The sequence below is a fragment of the Geotrypetes seraphini genome, chromosome 2 (genome assembly GCF_902459505.1).
Source record: "Geotrypetes seraphini chromosome 2, aGeoSer1.1, whole genome shotgun sequence".
NCBI classification, from domain to species: Eukaryota; Metazoa; Chordata; class Amphibia; order Gymnophiona; family Dermophiidae; genus Geotrypetes; species Geotrypetes seraphini.
The window spans coordinates 30,870,119-30,891,349 of NC_047085.1; the positions used below are offsets into that span (position 1 = coordinate 30,870,119).

General features: G+C 44.0%; 1 protein-coding gene across 3 annotated transcripts in view; it reads left to right on the plus strand.

Annotated features, from left to right (window-relative positions):
- Window positions 1-21,231, plus strand: part of ST3GAL1 (ST3 beta-galactoside alpha-2,3-sialyltransferase 1) — a 213,290-nt gene that overhangs the window by 169,519 nt on the left and 22,540 nt on the right. For all 3 annotated transcript variants that reach the window (XM_033933301.1, XM_033933300.1, XM_033933302.1), the window contains 2 exons: window positions 13,241-13,434; window positions 18,117-18,296. In XM_033933301.1, the coding sequence (XP_033789192.1) occupies window positions 13,241-13,434; window positions 18,117-18,296 (374 nt within the window). The remainder of the gene's footprint in view (window positions 1-13,240; window positions 13,435-18,116; window positions 18,297-21,231) is intronic.

Genomic DNA, 21,231 nt, shown 5'->3' on the forward strand with positions numbered 1-21,231 from the left:
TCTGATGAATTGGGCTTGCTAGATCAGAACAGCTTTTCTAATGGCTACTGAATCCCAGGTAGAGTAGATTATCCCAGGACAAGCAGGCAGCATATTCTTTACGCATGGGTGACGTCACCGACGGAGCCCTCGGTACGGACCTTTTTAACTAGAAGTTTCTAGTTGGCCGCACCGCGCGTGCGCGAGTGCCTTCCCACCCGACGGAGGAGTGCGTGGTCCCCAGTTTCTTCGTTTCCGCGGAGCGAAGAAGACGTGTATTTTTCAACTCCGTTGAAATTCTCTTTTTGCCTTCCCGCTCGCGTTAATTTTTCGTTTTATTCACCTTCGGGTGCTTTTTTCTTTCTGTTCAAAAAAAAAAAAAAAAAAAAAAACTTTTCTTTTTTGCTTTATTTTTTCGTTCCTGCCCCGGCGGGGCCTGTTGTCACGATCCAGGCCTCGGGGGTTCGATTTTGCGGAGGCCGTCTTCCCATTCATGCCCCCGCAGCCCGGTTTTAAGAAGTGCCAGCGGTGTGCACGCCCGATCTCCCTCACTGACCCACACAATTGGTGCTTACAGTGCTTGGGACCGGAGCATCGGGCGGACTCCTGCACCCGCTGTGCCACTCTTAAGAAACGCACTTTGAAGAATCGTCAAATCCAACAAAATCTACTTTTCGGCACCGGCCCGACTATGGATTCGACCTCTTCACCTGCGGCACCGTCGAAATCGGCACCGACCACTTCGACGACGCCTGAAACGACTTCGGCGCCCCCGGCGCCAGGTAAGCCGGCTAAGAAGCCTTCCACCCTTGAGCGCCCTCCCACCTCGGTGGCGACACCAGTCCTTTCGGCTCCACGCCGCCCCAAAAAACGCTACGCTCCGATATCGGTGAGTGCCTCGTCATCGGCCTCCTCATCGCCGGAGCGTAGAGCGGCACCCATGGAACCAAAGAAGAAAAAAGTGGTTCCGGTGCCTCCCCTGGATGACCGCATTGCGGCCATCCTCCAGGATAAGTTGCAGGAACAACTCCAACAGCAACTTAAGCAGCTCTTACCCTCTATCTTGGCACCGCTGCTTTCGGTACCAGACCGGCCCGAGCCCCGCACCGTCCAACCGGTATCCACTCCATCGGTACCTATGGACTCCTCCATGCCTATTCTCTCGGCACCACATCTCCATACCCATGCCGAGACTATCACCTTGACGACGACCGATCCTCCTCGGGACCGAGCAGGGCACCGGTCTTCCCGCGACCCTGACCGGCACCGTTCTTCCCGGGACCGAGACAGACACAGGTCTTCATCCCCCGGTAACGTCTCGGTACGCTCAGGCAAGTCTTTGTCTAAAACTCACCATACCGAGCCTTCCACTCCGGTCTCTCGACACGCACACACCGATGTCAGAGACCCGGACCTATGGGAAGAATCCCCTCCCGGTACCGAGGAGGATGCATCGTCGTCGGACGAAGAGCCTTCGGCCCCCGATACCACATCTAAACCTGAACAATCTTCCTTCTCTAAATTCCTCAGGGAGTTGTCGGGGGCCTTATCTTTGCCTCTGGAATCTGACTCTAAGAAGTCACAAGCTTTCCTGGAGGCATTGGATTTCGATCAACCTCCCAAAGAGTTCCTAAAGTTGCCCGTGCATGATATCCTGCGGGAAACTTTTTATAAAAATTGGGAGAACCCGCTGACTGTCCCTGGGGCCCCCCGTAAACTGGACAGCCTCTATAGGGTTATACCAATCCCAGGATTTGATAAACCCCCAACTGCCTCATGAGTCTCTCCTGGTGGAGTCCACTTTAAAAAAGACTCAGGGCTCTAGTGTTTATGCCTCCACCCCTCCTGGCAGAGAGGGCAAAACAATGGACAAGTTTGGCAAGCGACTATCAGAATGCCATGCTTGCCAACAGAGCTAACAACTACTCATTCCATTTCTCATTCTACCTGAAACATCTGGTCATGCAACTCTCCGCCATGCAGAAGTACCTGCCAGAACACAAAGTTCCTCTATTTCAGCAGCAGATCTCCAGCCTGCTCCAACTAAGAAAATTCATGTTGCGCTCTATCTATGACTCTTTTGAGCTCACCTCCCGTGCATCTGCCATCGCTGTAGCTATGCGCCGCCTGGCCTGGCTCAGGGTCTCTGATTTAGATGTCAACCATCAAGACCGACTTGCCAACGCCCCATGTCTTGGGGATGAGTTATTCGGAGAGTCCCTGGATACCACCACGCAGAAACTCTCAGCCCATGAGACCAGATGGGACACTCTCATAAAGCCTAAGAAAAAGGCTCCACCTGCTCGCCCTTACAGACCACAGACCTCATATCAGCGCAGGTTTTCTGCTAGGCCGCTCAATCCACCTTCACAGCAACCTAGGCGAGCACGCCAGCACCAGCACAACCAGGCTCGTACCCAGTCAAATCAACCTGCCAAGCCTCTTCCTCCTGCCAAACCATCTCAGCCCTTTTGACTCCTCTCTCCAGGGCTTAGCCAGTCATCCACCCTCATTGCCTCTTCCACAGCCAATCGGAGGCAGGCTCCACATTTTCCTCAGCCGTTGGGAGGTCATCACATCGGACCAGTGGGTTCTCAACATCATCCGCCACAGCTACTCTCTCAACTTCCAGACTCTTCCACCAGACAATCCTCCCGTAGAGTCTGCTTCTCATTCAACTCAAACCCCCCTCCTCCTGAGAAATTCAGAATGCTCTCCCTGGCCACGCTTTACCCTCTTCTCTCTCAACACGACTGGCTATGTTCCCTGGACCTCAAAGAGGCCTACACTCACAGTCCAATCCATCCAACTTCACGTCGCTACCTGCGATTCCAGGTGCACCATCGCCATTATCAGTACAAAGTGCTGCCTTTTGGCCTCGCTTCCTCACCCAGGGTGTTCACCAAATGCCTCATTGTGGTGGCGGCCTTCCTCAGGTCTCACAACCTCCAGGTGTTCCCCTACTTGGACGATTGGTTAGTGAAAGCACCTACGTCTCCACTTGTGCTACAAGCCACTCATCATACCATCTCTCTCCTTCATCTTCTGGGGTTCGAGATCAACTACCCCAAGTCGCATCTGCTTCCCACACAGCGCCTTCAGTTCATTGGAGCAGTTCTCGACACCACACTGATGAGGGCGTTCCTCCCCTCCGATCGTCAACGGACTCTGCTCCACCTTTGTCGTCAGGTGCTCCTTCATCACTCCATTTCTGCCAGACAGATGATGGTCCTCCTGGGCCACATGGCCTCGACGGTGCATGTGCTTCCCCTGGCACGACTCCACCTCAGGACACCCCAATGGACTCTAGCCAACCAGTGGTCACAGACCTCGAATCTTCTTTCTCATCCCATCTCTGTAACATCGTCTCTTCAGCGATCTCTACAATGGTGGTTGAACTCCTCAAATCTTTCCAGGGGTCTTCTCTTTCATCTGACCCCCCATTCCATGATCATCACCACGGATGCCTCCCCTTATGCATGGGGAGCCCACCTAGGAGATCTACGCACCCAAGGTCTTTGGACCCCACAGGAGCGTCGACATCACATCAATTTCCTCGAACTGAGAGCTATGTTCTACGCTCTCAAGGCCTTCCAGCACCTTCTCTGCCCTCAGGTTCTTCTCCTATGCACAGACAACCAAGTCGCCATGTACTACATAAACAAACAGGGCGGCACCGGGTCTCGCCTCCTTTGTCAGGAGGCTCTCCGCATTTGGACCTGGGCCACGGCCCGCAGTCTCTTCCTCAAGGCTGTCTATATCCAGGGCGAACAGAACTCCCTGTCCGACAATCTCAGCCGCATCCTTCAACCTCACGAGTGGACTTTGGACCCTCCCACGCTCCACTCCATCTTTGCTCGCTGGGGCACTCCGCAGGTGGACCTCTTTGCAGCTCCTCACAACTATCAGCTGCCCCAGTTCTGCTCCAGACTCTTCTCTCCTCACCGTCTGGCCCCGGATGCATTCCTGCTCAACTGGACGGATCGGTTCCTCTATGCCTTTCCTCCACTACCTCTGATGTTGCGGACTTTATCCAAACTCCGCAGGGACAGGGCCACCATGATTCTCATCGCTCCTCGGTGGCCTCGCCAACACTGGTTTCCTCTCCTGCTTCAGCTCATCGTCAGGGATCCCATTCCTCTTCCTGTGTTTCCTACTCTACTTACGCAACAGCGTCAGTCTCTACTGCATCCCAATCTGTCTTCGCTCCACCTGACAGCTTGGTTTCTCTCGGGCTGACCTCTCCAGGAAATCTGTCTCAGCCTGTCCGTCTCATTTTGGACGCCTCCAGGAAACTGGCCACACTCCAATGTTACCATCAGAAGTGGACCAGGTTCTCCTCTTGGTGCCTCCGTCATCATCACAACCCCACCTCTTTAGCGGTGGAAACTGTTCTGGACTACTTGCTCTCCCTGTCCAACGCAGGCCTCAAGTCTACCTCTATCAGAGTCCATCTCAGTGCCATCACGGCATTTCATGAGCCTATCCTAGGGAAACCTCTCACGGCTCATCCTCTGGTTTCCCGCTTTATGAGGGGCCTCTTCAATGTCAAACCACCTCTGAAGCCTCCTCCGGTCGTCTGGGACCTAAATGTGGTTTTATCAGCCTTCATGAAACCTCCTTTTGAGCCTCTTGCCTCAACTTCGCTCAAACTTCTGACATGGAAGGTGCTTTTCCTCATTGCCATCACCTCTGCCAGGAGGGTTAGTGAGCTGCATGCACTGGTCGCAGACCCACCGTTCACTGTTTTTCACCATGACAAGGTGGTTCTGCGTACCCATCCTAAGTTCCTTCCCAAGGTAGTCTCGGCTTTTCACCTCAACCAGTCTATTGTGTTGCCTGTTTTTTCCCCAAAACCTCATTCACATCCTGGGGAACAGGCATTGCACACTCTTGATTGCAAGCGTGCCCTGGCTTACTATCTTGATCGTACAAGGGCTCACCGCTTGTCCCCTCAGCTCTTCCTGACCTTCGACCCTAATCGTCTGGGTCGACCGGTCTCTAAACGGACGCTATCCAACTGGCTTGCAGCTTGCATCGTGTTCTGTTATGCTCGGGCCGGTCTGTCACTGGACGGTGCTGTCACTGCCCACAGGGTGAGAGCTATGGCCGCTTCTGTTGCTTTCCTCCGTTCCACACCCATTGAGGAAATCTGCAAGGCGGCCACCTGGTCCTCAGTTCACACATTCACTACTCACTACTGTCTGGATGCTTTCTCCAGACGGGATGGGCACTTCGGCCAATCTGTACTTCAGAATTTATTTTCCTAATGGCCAACCATCCCTCCTCCCTCTTTGTTAGCTTGGAGGTCACCCATGCGTAAAGAATATGCTGCCTGCTTGTCCTGGGATAAAGCACAGTTACTTACCGTAACAGGTGTTATCCAGGGACAGCATGCAGATATTCTTACGTCCCACCCACCTCCCCGGGTTGGCTTCTTAGCTGGCTTATCCTAACTGGGGACCACGCACTCCTCCGTCGGGCGGGAAGGCACTCGCGCACGCGCGGTGCGGCCAACTAGAAACTTCTAGTTAAAAAGGTCCGTACCGAGGGCTCCGTCGGTGACGTCACCCATGCGTAAAGAATATCTGCCTGCTGTCCCTGGATAACACCTGTTACGGTAAGTAACTGTGCTTTACTTCCTGTCATCCCAAAGAATGTACCATCTTCCTGTTTATGTGAGAAAAGGGCGATGAAAATTTATAATAGGATCGGAATGACTTCCCTACGAGGAAAGGCTAAAGCGGCTAGGATTCTCTTCATCTTGGAGAAGAGACGGCTCAGGGGGGATGTGATAAGAGGTTTATAAAATACGGAGAGGAGTGGAAAGGGTAGATGTGAATCGCTTGTTCACTCTTTCCAAAAATACTAGGACTAGGGGGCATGCGATGAAGCTACTAAGTAGTAGACTTAAAGCAAACCAGAGAAAATTATTTCTTCACACAATGTGTAATTAAACTCTGGAATTTGTGCTGGAGAATGTGGTGAAATCAGCTAGCTTAGTGGGGTTTAAAAAAGGCTTGGATAATTTCCTAAAATAAGACCATAGGCCATTATTAAGATGGCTTAAGGAATTCAACAGCTTATTGCTAGGATAAGCATCATAAAATCTGTTATACTACTTGGGATCTAGCTAGGTACTTGGGACCTGGGTTGGCCACTGTTGGAAACAGGATACTGGGCTTAATGGACCTTTGGTCTGCCCCAGTATGGCTATTCTTATTGTAACAAAGGTTAAAAAAAATATGTTTACATGAGTGGTCCCTGGGTGGATGTAGGGGCATGTTGGGCCCATGCTGTGTACTGCCGTAAAGATGGGCCATGGTTTTGCACGGCTGTGAAGTCAGGGCTGTTGCTGGAAGGTGCGCGGCCATGCGGGGTGTCGCCTGGAGCAGGGCTGTCAAGTCACGGTGGCTGGATGGAGGGAGTTTCTGGCTGACGCACTTGTTGTTGCCATCGGGGCTTCTGGCGGTTATGGTGCATACTGATGACATCATCAGCCTGCGACCATGAGCGCATTGGGTCGATCTCAGCCCGAAGAAGGAGGAGAAATTGGAGCCCAGGAGGCCTGTTTGGTGACCTAGTTGGGCCGCCAGATGATTTGGGGCTGTTGGGTAGCATGGATCAAGTGCCGGCAATATCGGGCTAGCTCGGAGACTGCCGTGTATGCACATGGGGTCAGCATGCAGTCGCATGTTGTCAAGCGCATGTGTGGAGGAGGTGCCAGCTGGACCATATCAGCCTGAAGAGAAAAGTTTATTTTTGGGTTCTGGGTGCGGCGGAGAGCCGCAGAAGAGGGCCAGTATATGTGAGGAAAGCTCCAGAGAGCTCTCTGAAGATTTTGGGGCACATGTTTTTTTGTTATTTTTTTGAAGAGTCTGCACCGGGAGTGATGGCGTTCAAGCTGAAGACAGCATCCTGTGCTGCCAGGGTAACAGCTGGTGGAGCAGAGCCAGGCAGCCAGTTCTTGGAGGTCCCTTTCTCATGCCCGGATAACAAGGATTTACAGAATTAAGGAAAAAGAACACATAAGCCTTCTTTAAGGTAGGAAAATGGTGGTTTTAGTTTATTTTAATCAAAGGTTGGTTTTTAGGTTTGATGTTTGCAGTTTGCACAGAGCTCGTGGGTCCTTGTTCAGAAATCAGCTGTCAAAGTTCTAAACTGTTATTTTTGACAGTTGGGAGGAAACTTTGAGAGAGGACAGCTGTATGTTGCCCTCTGACCTTGTGTGGAGTTTTTATTTTTGTTTTTTTTTTTTTAGGGTAAAGGTTTGAAACGAGTGTTTGGTAGTTAATTTTAAAGGGTCGGCGGTGTTTTTGACCATAGAGGTGTACTTGTATAACTTTGGTCTGATTTTTATTTTTTTTTTTTTTTATGGCTGGTACTTTAAAAGTCCAGTGAAGTTTATTGTTAAAGCTTCTTCAAGGAAGTTTTGATACCAAGGAAATTGATACTGATGGTCTGTTCTGTGAGTCACTTTTTTTAAAGTGGGAGAAGTGATTGTGATTTTTATTTCTGGATTTTCCCTTCCAGTCACATTAGAGAAATAAAGCTGCGAGTGTTATAACTGTGGTGACAGCAATTTTCTCTGTGACAGTCTTGACAGCAGTTCTTACTGAGACGCCTCATTTAAAATATTTTATATGAGGTATTTGTCTGAAAGACACATTCACTGCCAGGCTAAGTTTAAAAGTCTTCCTGACTGGGTTGGTTGTTTTTTTTTTTTTCTTAACCTTTATATTTTTTGATTGAAGGTGACAGAACTTTTCTAAACCCTTGGAGCGTTGAGCTAATTTTAGCAAATCTGCTCCTAAAACATAAGTGAATTTGGCTAAAGTTTTACTGTGTCACTGTAAACTGGATTGAAGGTGACAATTTTTTTTTTCTTTTTTTTTTGTTTTTGTAACAACATTTTATTAAATTTTTTAAATACAAAATGTACAAATAAAACAATACAATAATACAATTGAATAAGCTGCCTGCTCAAGTCATATATAATAGTCATATGAGGTTATCATTTAAATCCTTACAAAACTCATCTAGAGGGGCCCAAATCCCAGTAAACTATTATTTTGCTTGAACACTATTATTTCTTCATATTTCCTGATGACACAGAGGTGATTCCACCATTCATGAAAGTTAAGCTTAGAATTATCTTTCCAATTACAGATAATATGATGAATAGCCAACGCGATCATAAAAGCAAAAAAATTTTTGAATGATGATGGTAACAAGCTATCTGGGTTTGAGGAATGCAGTATGATTTAAAAGACAGAGGTAACTTATTGTTCATATGCATTATAGATTGAATTCTAGGCCAAATACCCGACCAGTAAATTTGCATGTTAGGACATGTATTAAGGAGGTGCAAATTTTTAGCCTTGGACCACTGAGCTAACTTAACCAATCTGTTCCTATAATAAGAAAGTGAATTTGGATAAATGTTGTTTCTGTCTGTCTTTTTGATAGACATTTGATAAATATTTGAATTCAAGGGTTTTCCTATTTTTTCCTTAATTGCATGAGAGGGTTCTAGTTCAGGGAACCTTAATTATGGGCTCCTTTTACTAAGCCGCGATAGCGTTTTTAGCGCACGTAGGATTTTAGTGCGCGCTAAACCCGCGCTAGGCGGCTAGAACTAACACTAGCTCAATGCTGGCGTTAAGGTCTAGCGTGCGCGGCAATTCAGCATACACTAAAACCGCTATTGCAGCTTAGTAAAAGGAGCCCTATCTGTTGTTGGGATGGGGTTTTGCCAGTTAGTTAGATGTTAGTGTAAATAGTTATAAGTCTTGGGGAAGAACAAGGTTTTACTTCAGTGTGTTAACTTTAGTTAAGAGCAGTAGGGTATCTTCACTAGAAGCTTCAATCAAGAGCGCTGGTACCCAACGTGACAGAAAAGAAAGAGATTTATTTCAATTTCTGTCCTGTCCTCCCAGTAGCTCAGAACGGGTTACAAGCCAACATTCACAATGGAAAACATTTTGGACAGTACAAGACTATACAGCAACTTAAGTACATTTTAGACAGTTCAAAGACTATACAGCAACTTAAGTACAGGAGAGTGCAGAAAGGAGGGGGAATATAAGGCAGTCAAGGGGTAGTTTGCATTTAGAATTTCAGTTGAAGAGGAGGGTCTTTACTGTTTTCCAGAAGGTCATCAGAGAGTTCTGTAGTCTGATTTGTGGGGAGGAGTTGGTTCCAGAGTTGGGGGATGAAGTGGCTATAGGAGTGTTTGCGGGCGGTTTCTGATAGGAGAGACCTTCCTGGGGGGATACATAGGTGTTTCTCCATTTCAGAGCGGAGGAGGCAGGTGGGATTGTACAGGGTTTTCTTGGATCCTATGTATGCTGGGGTGGTGGCATAGATTCTTTTATGTGCTATCACCAGGGCCTTGAAAGCACAGCGTTGGTTGATCGTGAGCCAGTGCTCTGCACTGAAGGCTGTGGAGATAGGGTCATGGTAGTTGAGGCTGTGTAGGAGGCGGATTGCTGTGTTTTGTACGCGCTGGAGGCATTTGAGATCTTTTTTGGCTATGCCATTAAATAGAGAGTTACAGTAATCCATCCTGGAGAGAACATAGGTGTAGAAGAGTTGGGCTAGGTCAGGTTTGGAGATGTAAGATTTAATTATTCTCTAATCCAGCACTGGTCGCCATACTTGAAGAAGGACACAGTACTACTCAAAAGGGTCCAGAGAAGAGCGACTAAAATGGTTAAGGGACTGGAGGAGTTGCCGTACAGTGAGAGATTGGAGAAACTGGGCCTCTTCTCCCTTGAAAAGATGATATTGAGAGGGGACATGATCGAAACATTCAAAATAATGAAGTGAATAGACTTAGTAGATAAAGACAGGTTGTTCACCCTCTCCAAGGTAGGGAGAATGAGAGGGCACTTTCTAAAGCTGAAAGGGGATAGATTCAGTACAAACGTGAGGAAGTTCTTCTTCACCCAGAGAGTGGTAGACAACTGGAACGCTCTTCTGAGTCTGTTATAGGGGAAAACACCCTCCAGGAATTCAAGACAAAGTTGGACAATTTCCTGCTAAACTGGAACGTACGCAGGTGAGGCTGGACTCATTTAGAGCACTGATCTTTGACCTGAGGGCCGCCGCATGAGCGGACAGCTGGGTAGGATGGATCGCTGGTCTGACTCAGCAGTGGCAATTCTTAGATTCTTATGTACAACTATTGCAAAACACTGCTGTCAAATTAATCTATCATGCAAAAAAAATTTGACCATGTCGCTCCTCTCCTCCGCAAAGCACATTGGCTACTCATCGCCTATAAAATTGGCCTATAAAATTGGAACCCAAGCACAGTACCGGGTAAAGCTTTGGATTCTTGCCCAGAAATAGCTAAGAAGAAAAAATAAAAAAAAAAAAAAAAAATTTAATTTGAATCAGGTTGGGCAGACTGGATGGACCATCCGGGTCTTTATCTGCCGTCATCTACTATGTTACTATGTAAAATACTCCTCCTCACCTTTAAAACAAAAAAACTAACCACCCAGCATTCATAAATAAACTTTTGATCCCATATTCATCATCCAGGGCCCTCCGATCTAACAATCAAAACCTACTTTGCATGCAGTCAATACGCGAACTGTTTTACTCGTAAATCCATTTTTTCAGTCACCGCCTCCTCTCTGTGGAATGCCCTCCCATTAGATCTTTGATTAGAGAACTCTCTTGAAAAATTTAAAGCCAAACTTAAAACTTTTATCTTTAAAGACACCTTTACTCTCTAGTACCAGCTTCTGCTTCTCAAACCTTTAATTCTTGTGAAGCCTTGAAACATCAAACGCTTCTTCTGATCCTAATGTTTTACCTCTCCCCATTTATCTTCCTTTTTTACTCATTTTACTTCGATGTATTTTAAACAACCTTTCTCTCCCCAACTTCCCTTTGTTCCATGTACGTCAATGTGAATTCATCTAGTATTTTTAATACCAACTACCACCAGATCTGCCCACAGACATAAACTATCCTTCCCCTCTCTACACGGCATCCTCCACGCAGGTAAACTGGGTAGATCCCTCCTCTCCAAAATCACCGGCCTCATGAACGACCTCACTGTCCCGCTGCGGAACCTGTGCTCCCTCCAACTATTCTGAAAACAACTGAAAACCTGGCTTTTCTCTAGCATATAATAATCTTCTCCTGATTACATCCCCTCTTTTTATGCTTTGTGAACTCTTTCTCTTCTCTCTTCCCATATTTTTTAAACTCTGTAAACCGTGTCGAGCTCCACTTCCGTGGAGAAGATGCGGTATATAAACCTAAGGCTTAGTTTAGTTTAGTTTATTTGATAAAATATTGCTTTTATTTACCTATTTTAATTGTTTTCTACAATCTTTTTATATTGTACACCGTTTAGACACTTGTTTTGTTAGACGATATATCAAAAATAAAGAAACTTTGAGGTGGAGGCTATTTGAGATATGTGGACAGGGACAGGTGACCGTCTACGCTTACCTGCATCTGCTGAGACGGTCCAAAGCATCATCTGATACCTGTAAGACAGAACATATTAAAAGAACTAGATTCTTAATTTAACTAATGGCTATAATTCTTCTGAATAGACTTTATTGAAAAGTTCAAAAGCACGTTACTTATCTTTTTTTTTTTTTTTCAAATTCTTTATTGATTTTCAAACTACAAATGCGCAATAATGATTCACATATATGTACATTATATAATAAGCGCAACAAAACTTACAAATATTACTACACCAAGAAATTTCCCCAACCCTCCCATTTAAAAGACAAATCTATCAAACCTTCAGGAAGCTATTCATAAATCCTTGGATCAATTCTAATATCATTCCCTTCCCTTCAACCCCCCCCCCCCCCCCCCCCCCAGGATGTGTAGGTGTACTTGTCTATTAAATAAAACTCAATTATTATTCTTTATAGTATTTAGCCAATGGCTCCCAAACATCCATAAAATTCTTAAAACGACCCTGTTGTATAGCCATACATCGTTCCAATTTATAAGTATAATACAGGGATTCCCACCAACATGAGTAATTCAACCTATCCCAATTTTTCCAGTTTCTTAAGCTAAGCTGCATGGCAACCCTTGTCATTACTAAAAGAAGTTTGTTATTTCTCATTGATAATTGGCTTTTAGCTCTCATAAGTGTACCAAATAAAATAGTATCATAAGATAAAGTCACTGGATTCTCCAACATACTATTTACTTGGTCCCAAATAGATCTCCAAAACATTTTTGGCTGGATCTTACGCCTCATGCCCATAGTAGATTGTTGAATTTATGAGATGGACTCTAAGCTTCTCGACACGGCTCTGGACTCCTGGAGTGGGAAAGGGGAAAGGGGGTTGGGGGCGGGGTTGAGATTTCTGTTATAGTGAATGAATCTGCTAACTGTATTTGACTGTTTACAGGTTTTGTAGTTGGAAATTCAATAAAATATATTTGAACATAGATCTCCAAAACTGTAGTATCAAGGGACAATAATAAAGTAAATGATCTAAAGTCCCAGCACGTTCCTTATCTGATAGTACTATTTTCTTTTAAAATTCGCTCTTAGAGAGGTGGGCTATAGATTGTCTTCAAAAAATGGGTTTAACCTGTGGAAACAAAAATGCCATAATTTGTAAATAGTAAAACTGATAACTTTGTAAATATTGTTTAGTTCTAACAGTTTTAATTTGTGTGTTGATCAAGGTTTTGGTTTTTTTATGTATTAAAATCTTTGAAATATCAAATTGTATCTGACTTTAAAGTTAATTATACATTTCACCAAGGTTAAAACATTTATTTGGGTGAAGGTTTTTTTTTATGTTAACCCATTCTCTAACTGGAAGAACTCTCGCTGAGAACTCGGCAGCTCACGACTACAAGAAGAGAAAAACATCTCGGAGAGAGACGGGTTACATTTATGTTCTTATGATGGAAAACATCCAACTCCTTGAATACCTGAAACAAAAATAAGCTAATACACAAATCTTTGTAAAAAAATTCATCAAATCAGATTGAGCAAAGTCTTGTGAGTGTCTGAAGTGAGTAGAGGATTCTGTAAATTTCTCAAACATCTCGAGTTGCCCATTTCACCACAATTTTTGAAGAACAAGTTACCACTGTAATGTCGCGTGAATTCTGGGCCTAGTGGCCCCTTTGTCACCCTTCACTTTGTAAAGTTGCTTGACAGCGGTGGGGTGATTAGTTTGCATCTTTTGCAAAGTGCATGCTCTCGACAAATGTAAAAATTTTCTGTGCTGTATTCTCTTATCAACAGAAGCTGCAGTCGGAAAGAAAGCCTAAAAACATAAACGAAATGCTGACCGAGCTCTTTGATCTCATTCCGGGGGAAAACGACTTTCCGGCCCCGGACCCATTCCAGTGTCGACGGTGTGCCGTGGTGGGAAACTCTGGGAATCTAAAGAATTCAAACTATGGCTCGATCATAGATAGCCATAACTTTATTATGAGGTGAGAACGAGATGTGGCTGAAAGGCTGGGTGCTAATTTGATGCATTGATTGGGGCTCAGTTTTAGCTGCTTAATATATATTAAAATGCCAGAGTAAGCTTTTTGTCTGGGACTTTCATAACGGCTTGAGTCTTTGAGCATGTTGCTATGTTGGCAGAACTACACTGGATTAAGATGCTTATAATATTGTAACTCGATGGCTCCTAAACCTGTCCTGGGGGACCCCCAGCCAGTCCGGTTTTCAAAATATCCCTAATGAATATGCACGAGTGAAATTTGCATGCCTGCTGCCTACTTTATAGGCAAATCTCACTCATACATATTCATCAGAGGTATCTTGAAAACCCAGCTGGCTGGGGGGTCTCCAAGAATAGGTTTCAGAACCACTGTTGTAACTCTTTGCTTGTAGAAAGAAAGATGTAATCTGAGACCACCTCCCTATAAGCACAGAATGAGTAAATGCGCTTTAAGCAGATCCATAACTTCATTATGGTATGTGGTTTTACACAAATCCTCCTCCCTATAGTAGTACGTACCTCTGGATTTGAATATTTAGTTGAACAAGTCGTACTGGGCAGAATAGTGGATTAACTGCTCCTGAAATCATATTTCTAGAGCTCACCTTGATTAGAACATGATTCATGAGTCCCTGTAACTCATACCAAAGCGCTTAATAGTTGTAAATGGTGAACATGAAATGGTAAAATTAGTTCATTTTCAGCTAGACTGTAACTGGCGGTGATTGAAAGGTACAGTGGAACCTTGGTTTGCGAGCATAATTTGTTCCAGAAGCACGCTCGTAAACCAAAGTGCTCATATATCAAAGCGGGTTTCCCCATAGGAAGTAAGGAAAACTCGCTTGATTGGTTCCTCACCCCCCCTTCCCCGAGGCCACCAGCACTGCTCCAGCTCACCCCACCACATATCCCAAAAACACCTACCCCCGAGGCCACTGGCGCGCTTCCACCCCCCCTGAGAACCAGCATCGCCCGCCCAAACACAAGCCCAGGCAAGAAGCAGGATCTTCAGGCACCGGAACTGGCATGTCCTGTGGGTTGGTGCCAGATCAGGGTAAGGGCTTGTGTTTGGGGGGGCTCGCAAATCGAGTCAACGCTCGGTTTCTGAGGCACGATTTGCTCGTCTTGCAAAACACTCACAAACCGCGTTACTCGCAAACCGAGGTTTGTACATTGGAATAGCTTCTAGTGACATTTTGGTAGCATGAAGATGCCTTGGTATCTCATTGCAGACTGAGGTATCAGGGCGAAAAACCCACAGTGGATCAAACGTAATGCATTTTCTAAACTAAAATGTCATCTCTAGTGAAACTAGGCATTGGTTTGAGTTTGTGTCCAGTACCGACGGCACTTGAAGGTTATAGGGTGTATCCATTATTGCAGGGTTATAATTTGCCCTTCACAATGCCCAGTGTCTTATCCTGTACCACCCCCTGCTGACCTACAGGAGAATAGCAATGCTTCATATGACAGTTTTATGGTATGAATGGCATACCACCAAAATCAAGTTTCGAGTTTTATTTCAAATTTGATTACTCGCTTATCAAAACTTCTAAGCGATGTACAATAAATAATTAAAAAAGGGGAAAGTACATTTAACATATATTAGACGGACATAATCTTAAACGCAGACCAAAAAATAAAATTACTGGATATGCATGAACACAGTGGATAAAAGGGAAGAAAATAACTGTATTTTTATATACCGCAATACCACAAATAGTTCAAAGAGGTTTACAGGGGAAGAGGCTGGATACAGACAGCGACATTACAGAGAACTTTCAAAATTACACTGGCATGTTAAGCTTAGTCAAGTTTATCTGGAAGTGTTTTGGAAGTACATCAAGGTTGAAGTGGGGTCAGAGAAATTTGTCAAAGAGATAAGTTTTGATTGACTTCCTAAAAGCTTGATAAGAAAGTGTGTTTTGAGATAAAGTTGTTTAAACATTTATTCCATTTGCCTGCTTGGAATGATAATGTTCTATCAAGGAATCTCTTGTAGGCACAGCCCTTTAAGGATGGAAAAGTGAACAAGTAGGCACAAGGTGTATTAGTTGTGCCTGGGAATTTGAATTGGTGTGACAGATAGGATGGGGATGAACCTGTCATGGTTTTGAAGCAAAGGCAAGCAAACTTAAAGATGACTCTTGCTTCCACAGGCAGCCAGTGTAGTCTTTTGTAATATGGGCTTACATGGTCCGATTTCTTGAGGCCATAAATGAGACGGACTGCAGCATTCTGGGCAATTCTCAGTCATTTGATTGTTTTCTTAAAAGATCCCAAGTATATACAAAGGAAAAGTTAAACATCCAAGGCAGGGGTTCCCACACTTTTTTGGCTTGCGAGCTACTTTTAAAATGACCAAGTCAAAATGATCTACCAAGAATAAAATTTTTTTAAAAAACACAAAGCACACCGTTCGCAGAGAAAATGTTAATTATCATTTGTATTCAGGGTTTATTTTCAAAGAGATCAAGGCAGATGACTTTATGCAATGTCACCTCGGGAACAACTATACAAAAATAGACATATATACCCCCTCCCTTTTTACTAAACCACAATAGTGGTTTTTAGCGCAGGGAGATGCGCTGAATGCCCTGCGCTGCTTTTGATGCTCATAGGCTCCCTGCACTAAAAACCACTATTGCGGTTTAGTAAAAGGGGGCCATAGTGCAAAATATAGACAGCAGATATAAATTCTCAAAACGGACACATTTTGATCACTAAATAGAAAACACAGTGGTACCTTGGATTACAAGCATAATCCGTTCCAGGAGCATGCTCGTAATCCAAAATGTTCGTTTATTAAAGCAAGTTTCCCCTTAGAAAATAATAGAAACTCGCTTTGATACGTTCCCACCCCACCCCCCAATAACCGGCATTGCTTCCCCCCCCCCGCTCGCAAAGGCCCCCTCGCTCCAACCGGCACCCCCCCCCGGCGCGAACCGCCCCCCTCCCCTGCTTGAACAACTTAAACTTCCCCCCCTCCCCGTCTAGCGCAGGTACAGATCGTGTGCCTAGAAGATCTTCCGGCTTCCGCTTCTGCCTGCCTGCCTTGAGCATGCATCTGCGCATGCTCAAGGACTTCTAATTCTCCCTCTCGCCGAGAATCTCGGCAACAGGGAGAATTAGAAGTCCTTGAGCATGCGCAGATGCATGCTCAAGGCAGGCGGAAGCCGGAAGATCTAGGCACACGATCTGTGCCTGCGCTAGACAGGGGGGTAAGTTTAAGTTGTTCGGGCAGGGGACCGGTTCACGCGTGGGGGGGGGGCAGTTGGAGCGAGAGGGCCTTTGCGAGCAGGGGAGAGCGATACCGGTTATCGGAGGGGGTGCTCGCAAATCGAGTCAACACTCGGTTTGCGAGTCAAAAGTTTGCTGAGTGCAATGCGACAACAGACTATAAATATTGGAGCAACATTTTTATTGGTGTATCCCTGCAAATGCCTGGTTAGGTACTTAGGTGTTAAATATGTTTTTTTCTCTCCTAACCATCTGAAGGAATTTCTAGATGTTAAGCAGATCATTAAGGATTAAGGGATATTAATAGTAATGGGCGCTAGATACATTATGCCTTTCTTCTTTGTACTATTCCTCTAAATATCTCTCTAATTTTAGTTTTGGTCACCCCCTGTTTATTGTGGTCTAAGAAAGGGTTTATCATTATGATGATTGTTGTAAAAGTATTATTGTGTAAAAAATTTTCTTCCCTGTATTCAATGTAACAAGAATTAATTCTTGTAAAATAAGACTGTATAATTATAAATAAAAAAAAAAAAAAAAAAAAAGTTTGCTGAGTGTTTTGCTCGTCTTGCAAAACACTCACAAACCGGGTTACTCGCAAACCGAGGTATGACTGTAAAATCATTTTCCTACTTTTTGTCTGGTGATTTCATGAGTCTCTGGTTGTACTTCCTTCTTCTGACTGTAAATCCAATATTTCTTTCTTTCTGCCTTTTTCTTTCTGCCCCTGCCTTTCTTTCTTTCTCCCCCTGCCTCCCTCTTTATTTCTGTCTTTCTTTCTCTCTCCCCCTGCTTGCCTGTCTTTCTTTCTCTCTGCCCCCCCCCCCCCCCAAAGCCACCACACCGATCTCTCCCTGCTTCCCCGGGAAGGCAAGAAGAACAAGATTGCAAAGGCATCGCGATCGGCTCACGTTGCCTTTGCGATCTACTTGTCAATCACGATTGACCATTTGGGCACTCCTGATCTAAGGTAAAAAACAATAGGTGGGAACAAGATCAGACTTTAAAAAATTCCATGAGATCAAATGAAGCCCAGTTCCGTTCTCACCACAAGGCCTGAAACCAGTAGCAGAGGCTGACGTAATTTTGAAGCAGTGCTGGTGCACAGGAAGAAATTCCATACTCGGGTGTTAGCGAGAGGGGATGAAGATTCCAGATCCTAAGGCACTGGATTTAGTGGGCAGTGGGACACGGGGGAGTGGCTCGGTGTTTTGTTTACTACCGCCGTTAATGCTAGGGCTGCCTACGCATTTAGCAGCGCCGGCAGCCACGTTGGAGAAACTGAGGATTTGAGTCCCACCCTTTCAAAAGCAGACATCCTCCCAGCGTACCTTCTGCAGGTTTCTTTAAGTATCAACTCATAAGACGATTCAATAACTTGCTCCCTGCTCTTTCTCTCTCTCTCTCTCTCTCTCTCTCTCTCAGGATGAATCGAGCCATAACAGCACGGTTTGAGACCGATGTTGGCAGCAGAACGACTCATCACTTCATGTACCCGGAAAGTTATACCAAACTAGCGCAGAACGTCAGCATGATACTTGTCCCCTTCAAAACGCTGGATCTGCAGTGGGTAGTCAGCGCGCTCACTACTGGCGCAATTAATCAGTAAGTAAAGCAGAGTTCTGTCGGTACTTATACCACAAGAAAGCGGATTTTCTTGACCTAATTTAGGGCTCCTTTTACAAACGCGTGTTAGGGCCTTAACGCCAGCTAAAATGCCGCACACTAGCAGCTACCGCCTCCTTTTAAGCAGGCGGCAATTTTTGGGCTAGCACGCGCTAAAAACGCTAACGCACCTTAGTTTATTGTTTATTGTTTATTTTAATTATTTGATTAAACGCCTTATCGATTCTACAAAGCGTTGTACAGAGTAAAAAAAATTTTTCCTTTAGACAAACAATATTACAATTAATACATACTTTTTTAAAAAAAAACTACAGACGAACTATAATACATACAAAGTTGTTGTGGACGAACGAACAAAAGACACACAAGGTAAAGAGGGGAGAAATACAATAGTTATAGTAAATGGAAGAAACATTAATGGAAAGAACAAAAGGAGCCCTTAGATGCTGGCGTGACCAGTGAGAGAATGAGCTTTTGGACTAAATTCCATGGTTGTGTGCATGGTTTTGTTTAAAAAAAATAAATAAAAAATATGTGTTTGTATCCGTCGGCAGCGGCGTAAAGCATAATGACGATTCCCTGAGGACAAGCAGGCATTGTATTCTCACATGTGGTACAGAGAAGAGTGACACAAATGATCAAGAGGATGGAACGACTTCCCTATGAAGCTAAAGTGACTATCCCCCCTCTGCTAAACCGAGCTAGCGGTTTTGGCGCGGGGAGCCGCGCTGAATGGCTCCCTCTGCTCATAGAGTTCTTATGAGCGTCGGGAGCAGGGCGGTTTAGTAGAAGAGGCCTTCAAGGCTCTTCAGCCTGGAGAAGAGGCAGCTCGGGGGAGATATGAAAAGAGATCTATAAAATTCTGAGTAGAGTAGAATGGGGAAATGTGAATCGCTTGTTTACTCTTTCCCAAAATACTAGGACTGGAAGCGACTAAGTAAACTGAAAACACATTTCTTCACTCAACATGTAATTAAACTCTGGAATTCATTGCCAAAGAATGTGGTGAAAACAGCTTAGCAGGGGATAACTTCCTAAAAGAGAAGTCCATGAGCTGTTATTAAGCAACATAAAATCTGTTTTATTGTTTTGGGATTTTGCCAGGTACTTGTGACCTGGGTTGGCCACTTTTGGGCTTGATGGACCTTTGGATGGCAACTCTTTCATGTTCTATAATTTAAGGGCCCTTTAAAAAGTATGCAGAAATGTATTTATTTAAACTTTTTTTTTTTAGCCCATATAATTTAGTAATTCTAGACTGATTACAAAATGTCCATACTTAAACTACATTAAAACACTTAATCAAATAAAATAAATGTTTAGCTTAAATTCAGCTCAAGTTCTCTAATTAGATCCAAGAAGGATTAGGCGAACATATTAACAAATATTAATTCAAATATATAGGAAAACAAGATCCCTTGGCTGAGGAAGGATATCATTTATTCAATTGCACTTCACTTTAATTTCCCTTCGTCCAGTCGAGTTCCTGCTAGAAAGGCTGTCAACTGGAATGGCTCAAAGAATATATATTTTTTCATATGATATTGTATTACACATTTACAAGGGTGTCGTAGAAAAAAAGTCCCTCCAAGAGATGTAACCCCTGGCTTCATCAAAAGAAATTCTCGCCTTCTTCTTTGAGTGTCCCGTGCCAAATCTGGAAACATTAATATTTTATATCCAAGATATTCTTTCATTTTACTTTTGAGTATTATTTTTCCTGCTTTTCTTCAACTTTCTGTACAAGTGGATACTTGATTTATAAAATGTGAAAACTTGATAAATAAATAATAAAAAAAAACCACTTAAATAAAAAAAAAGACTTCCTTCATTCTTCTTGACGCTCATTAAAACGAATCTCCTTTCATCCTATAACATTAACTATTAATAAATTTATTGAAACAACTGTTTTCTCTTTTAAATTCTATACCACTCTTTAAACCTCATGACTGGCGTTTTGGTTATGCCCTTTAATTAGGTCATTCTGGACTGCCACCCTGTTATTTTTGGGCTCATTATGGGGTAGTTCTGTTGTAGATTCATCCAGGGGAGTAATTTTTGGGGCAGTGGGGTTTTTGGTAAAAAAAAAAAAAGTGTCTCTTATTTCAAAAGGCATGTATAATTGGACATAAATATATAATTCAATTTTGGTTATCAAAATAAGTTCCTATTTTCCAGCATTGGAGGAACCAGTTTCATCGTTTATTGTTATTTGAGACTTGGGAAGTTCAGCGTTGGGCTAGGAAAATTCGTATGTTTATGGAAATTTGGGATCCGTATATCCAAAATCTTTCAACTAAGACAGGGGTGTCCAATGTCGGTCCTCGAGGGCCGCAATCCAGTCGGGTTTTCAGGATTTCCCCAATGACTATGCATGAGATCTATGTGCATGCACTGCTTTCAATGCATATTCATTGGGGAAATCCTGAAAACCCGACTGGATTGCGGCCCTCGAGGACCGACATTGGACACCCCTGAACTAAGGCAAGAAGTTTAATTCTTAATGATTTACTAAGCTATGATTATTTATTTAAAATTCCAGTTCTTTATTTTTATTATTCTTTATCTTTGTCAACTTTCATTTGGTTTGGGGGGGTTTAGTTTTTTGGGGGTTATTTTATTTCTTTAATAAAAGGTTTACGCATAATTTAGGGGGGTAGGGAAGGGAGGAGGAGGGAATTGAGGAATTGAAAAAGGGGTTTGAATATGAGAATGTATTGAGATTTTATAGTAGATAATATGGAAATATATTTTGGAGGAATAATAGAACTATGTTTGACAAATATTTTTATGAATTATGAGTTTAATATGTATTATATTTTTGTATGCTCGTATATTTGTATGATTCCTTCAATAAAACATAAACTAAACTTCATGACTAAGGGGAAGATTCTCAGAACTTTAATGTGGTCGC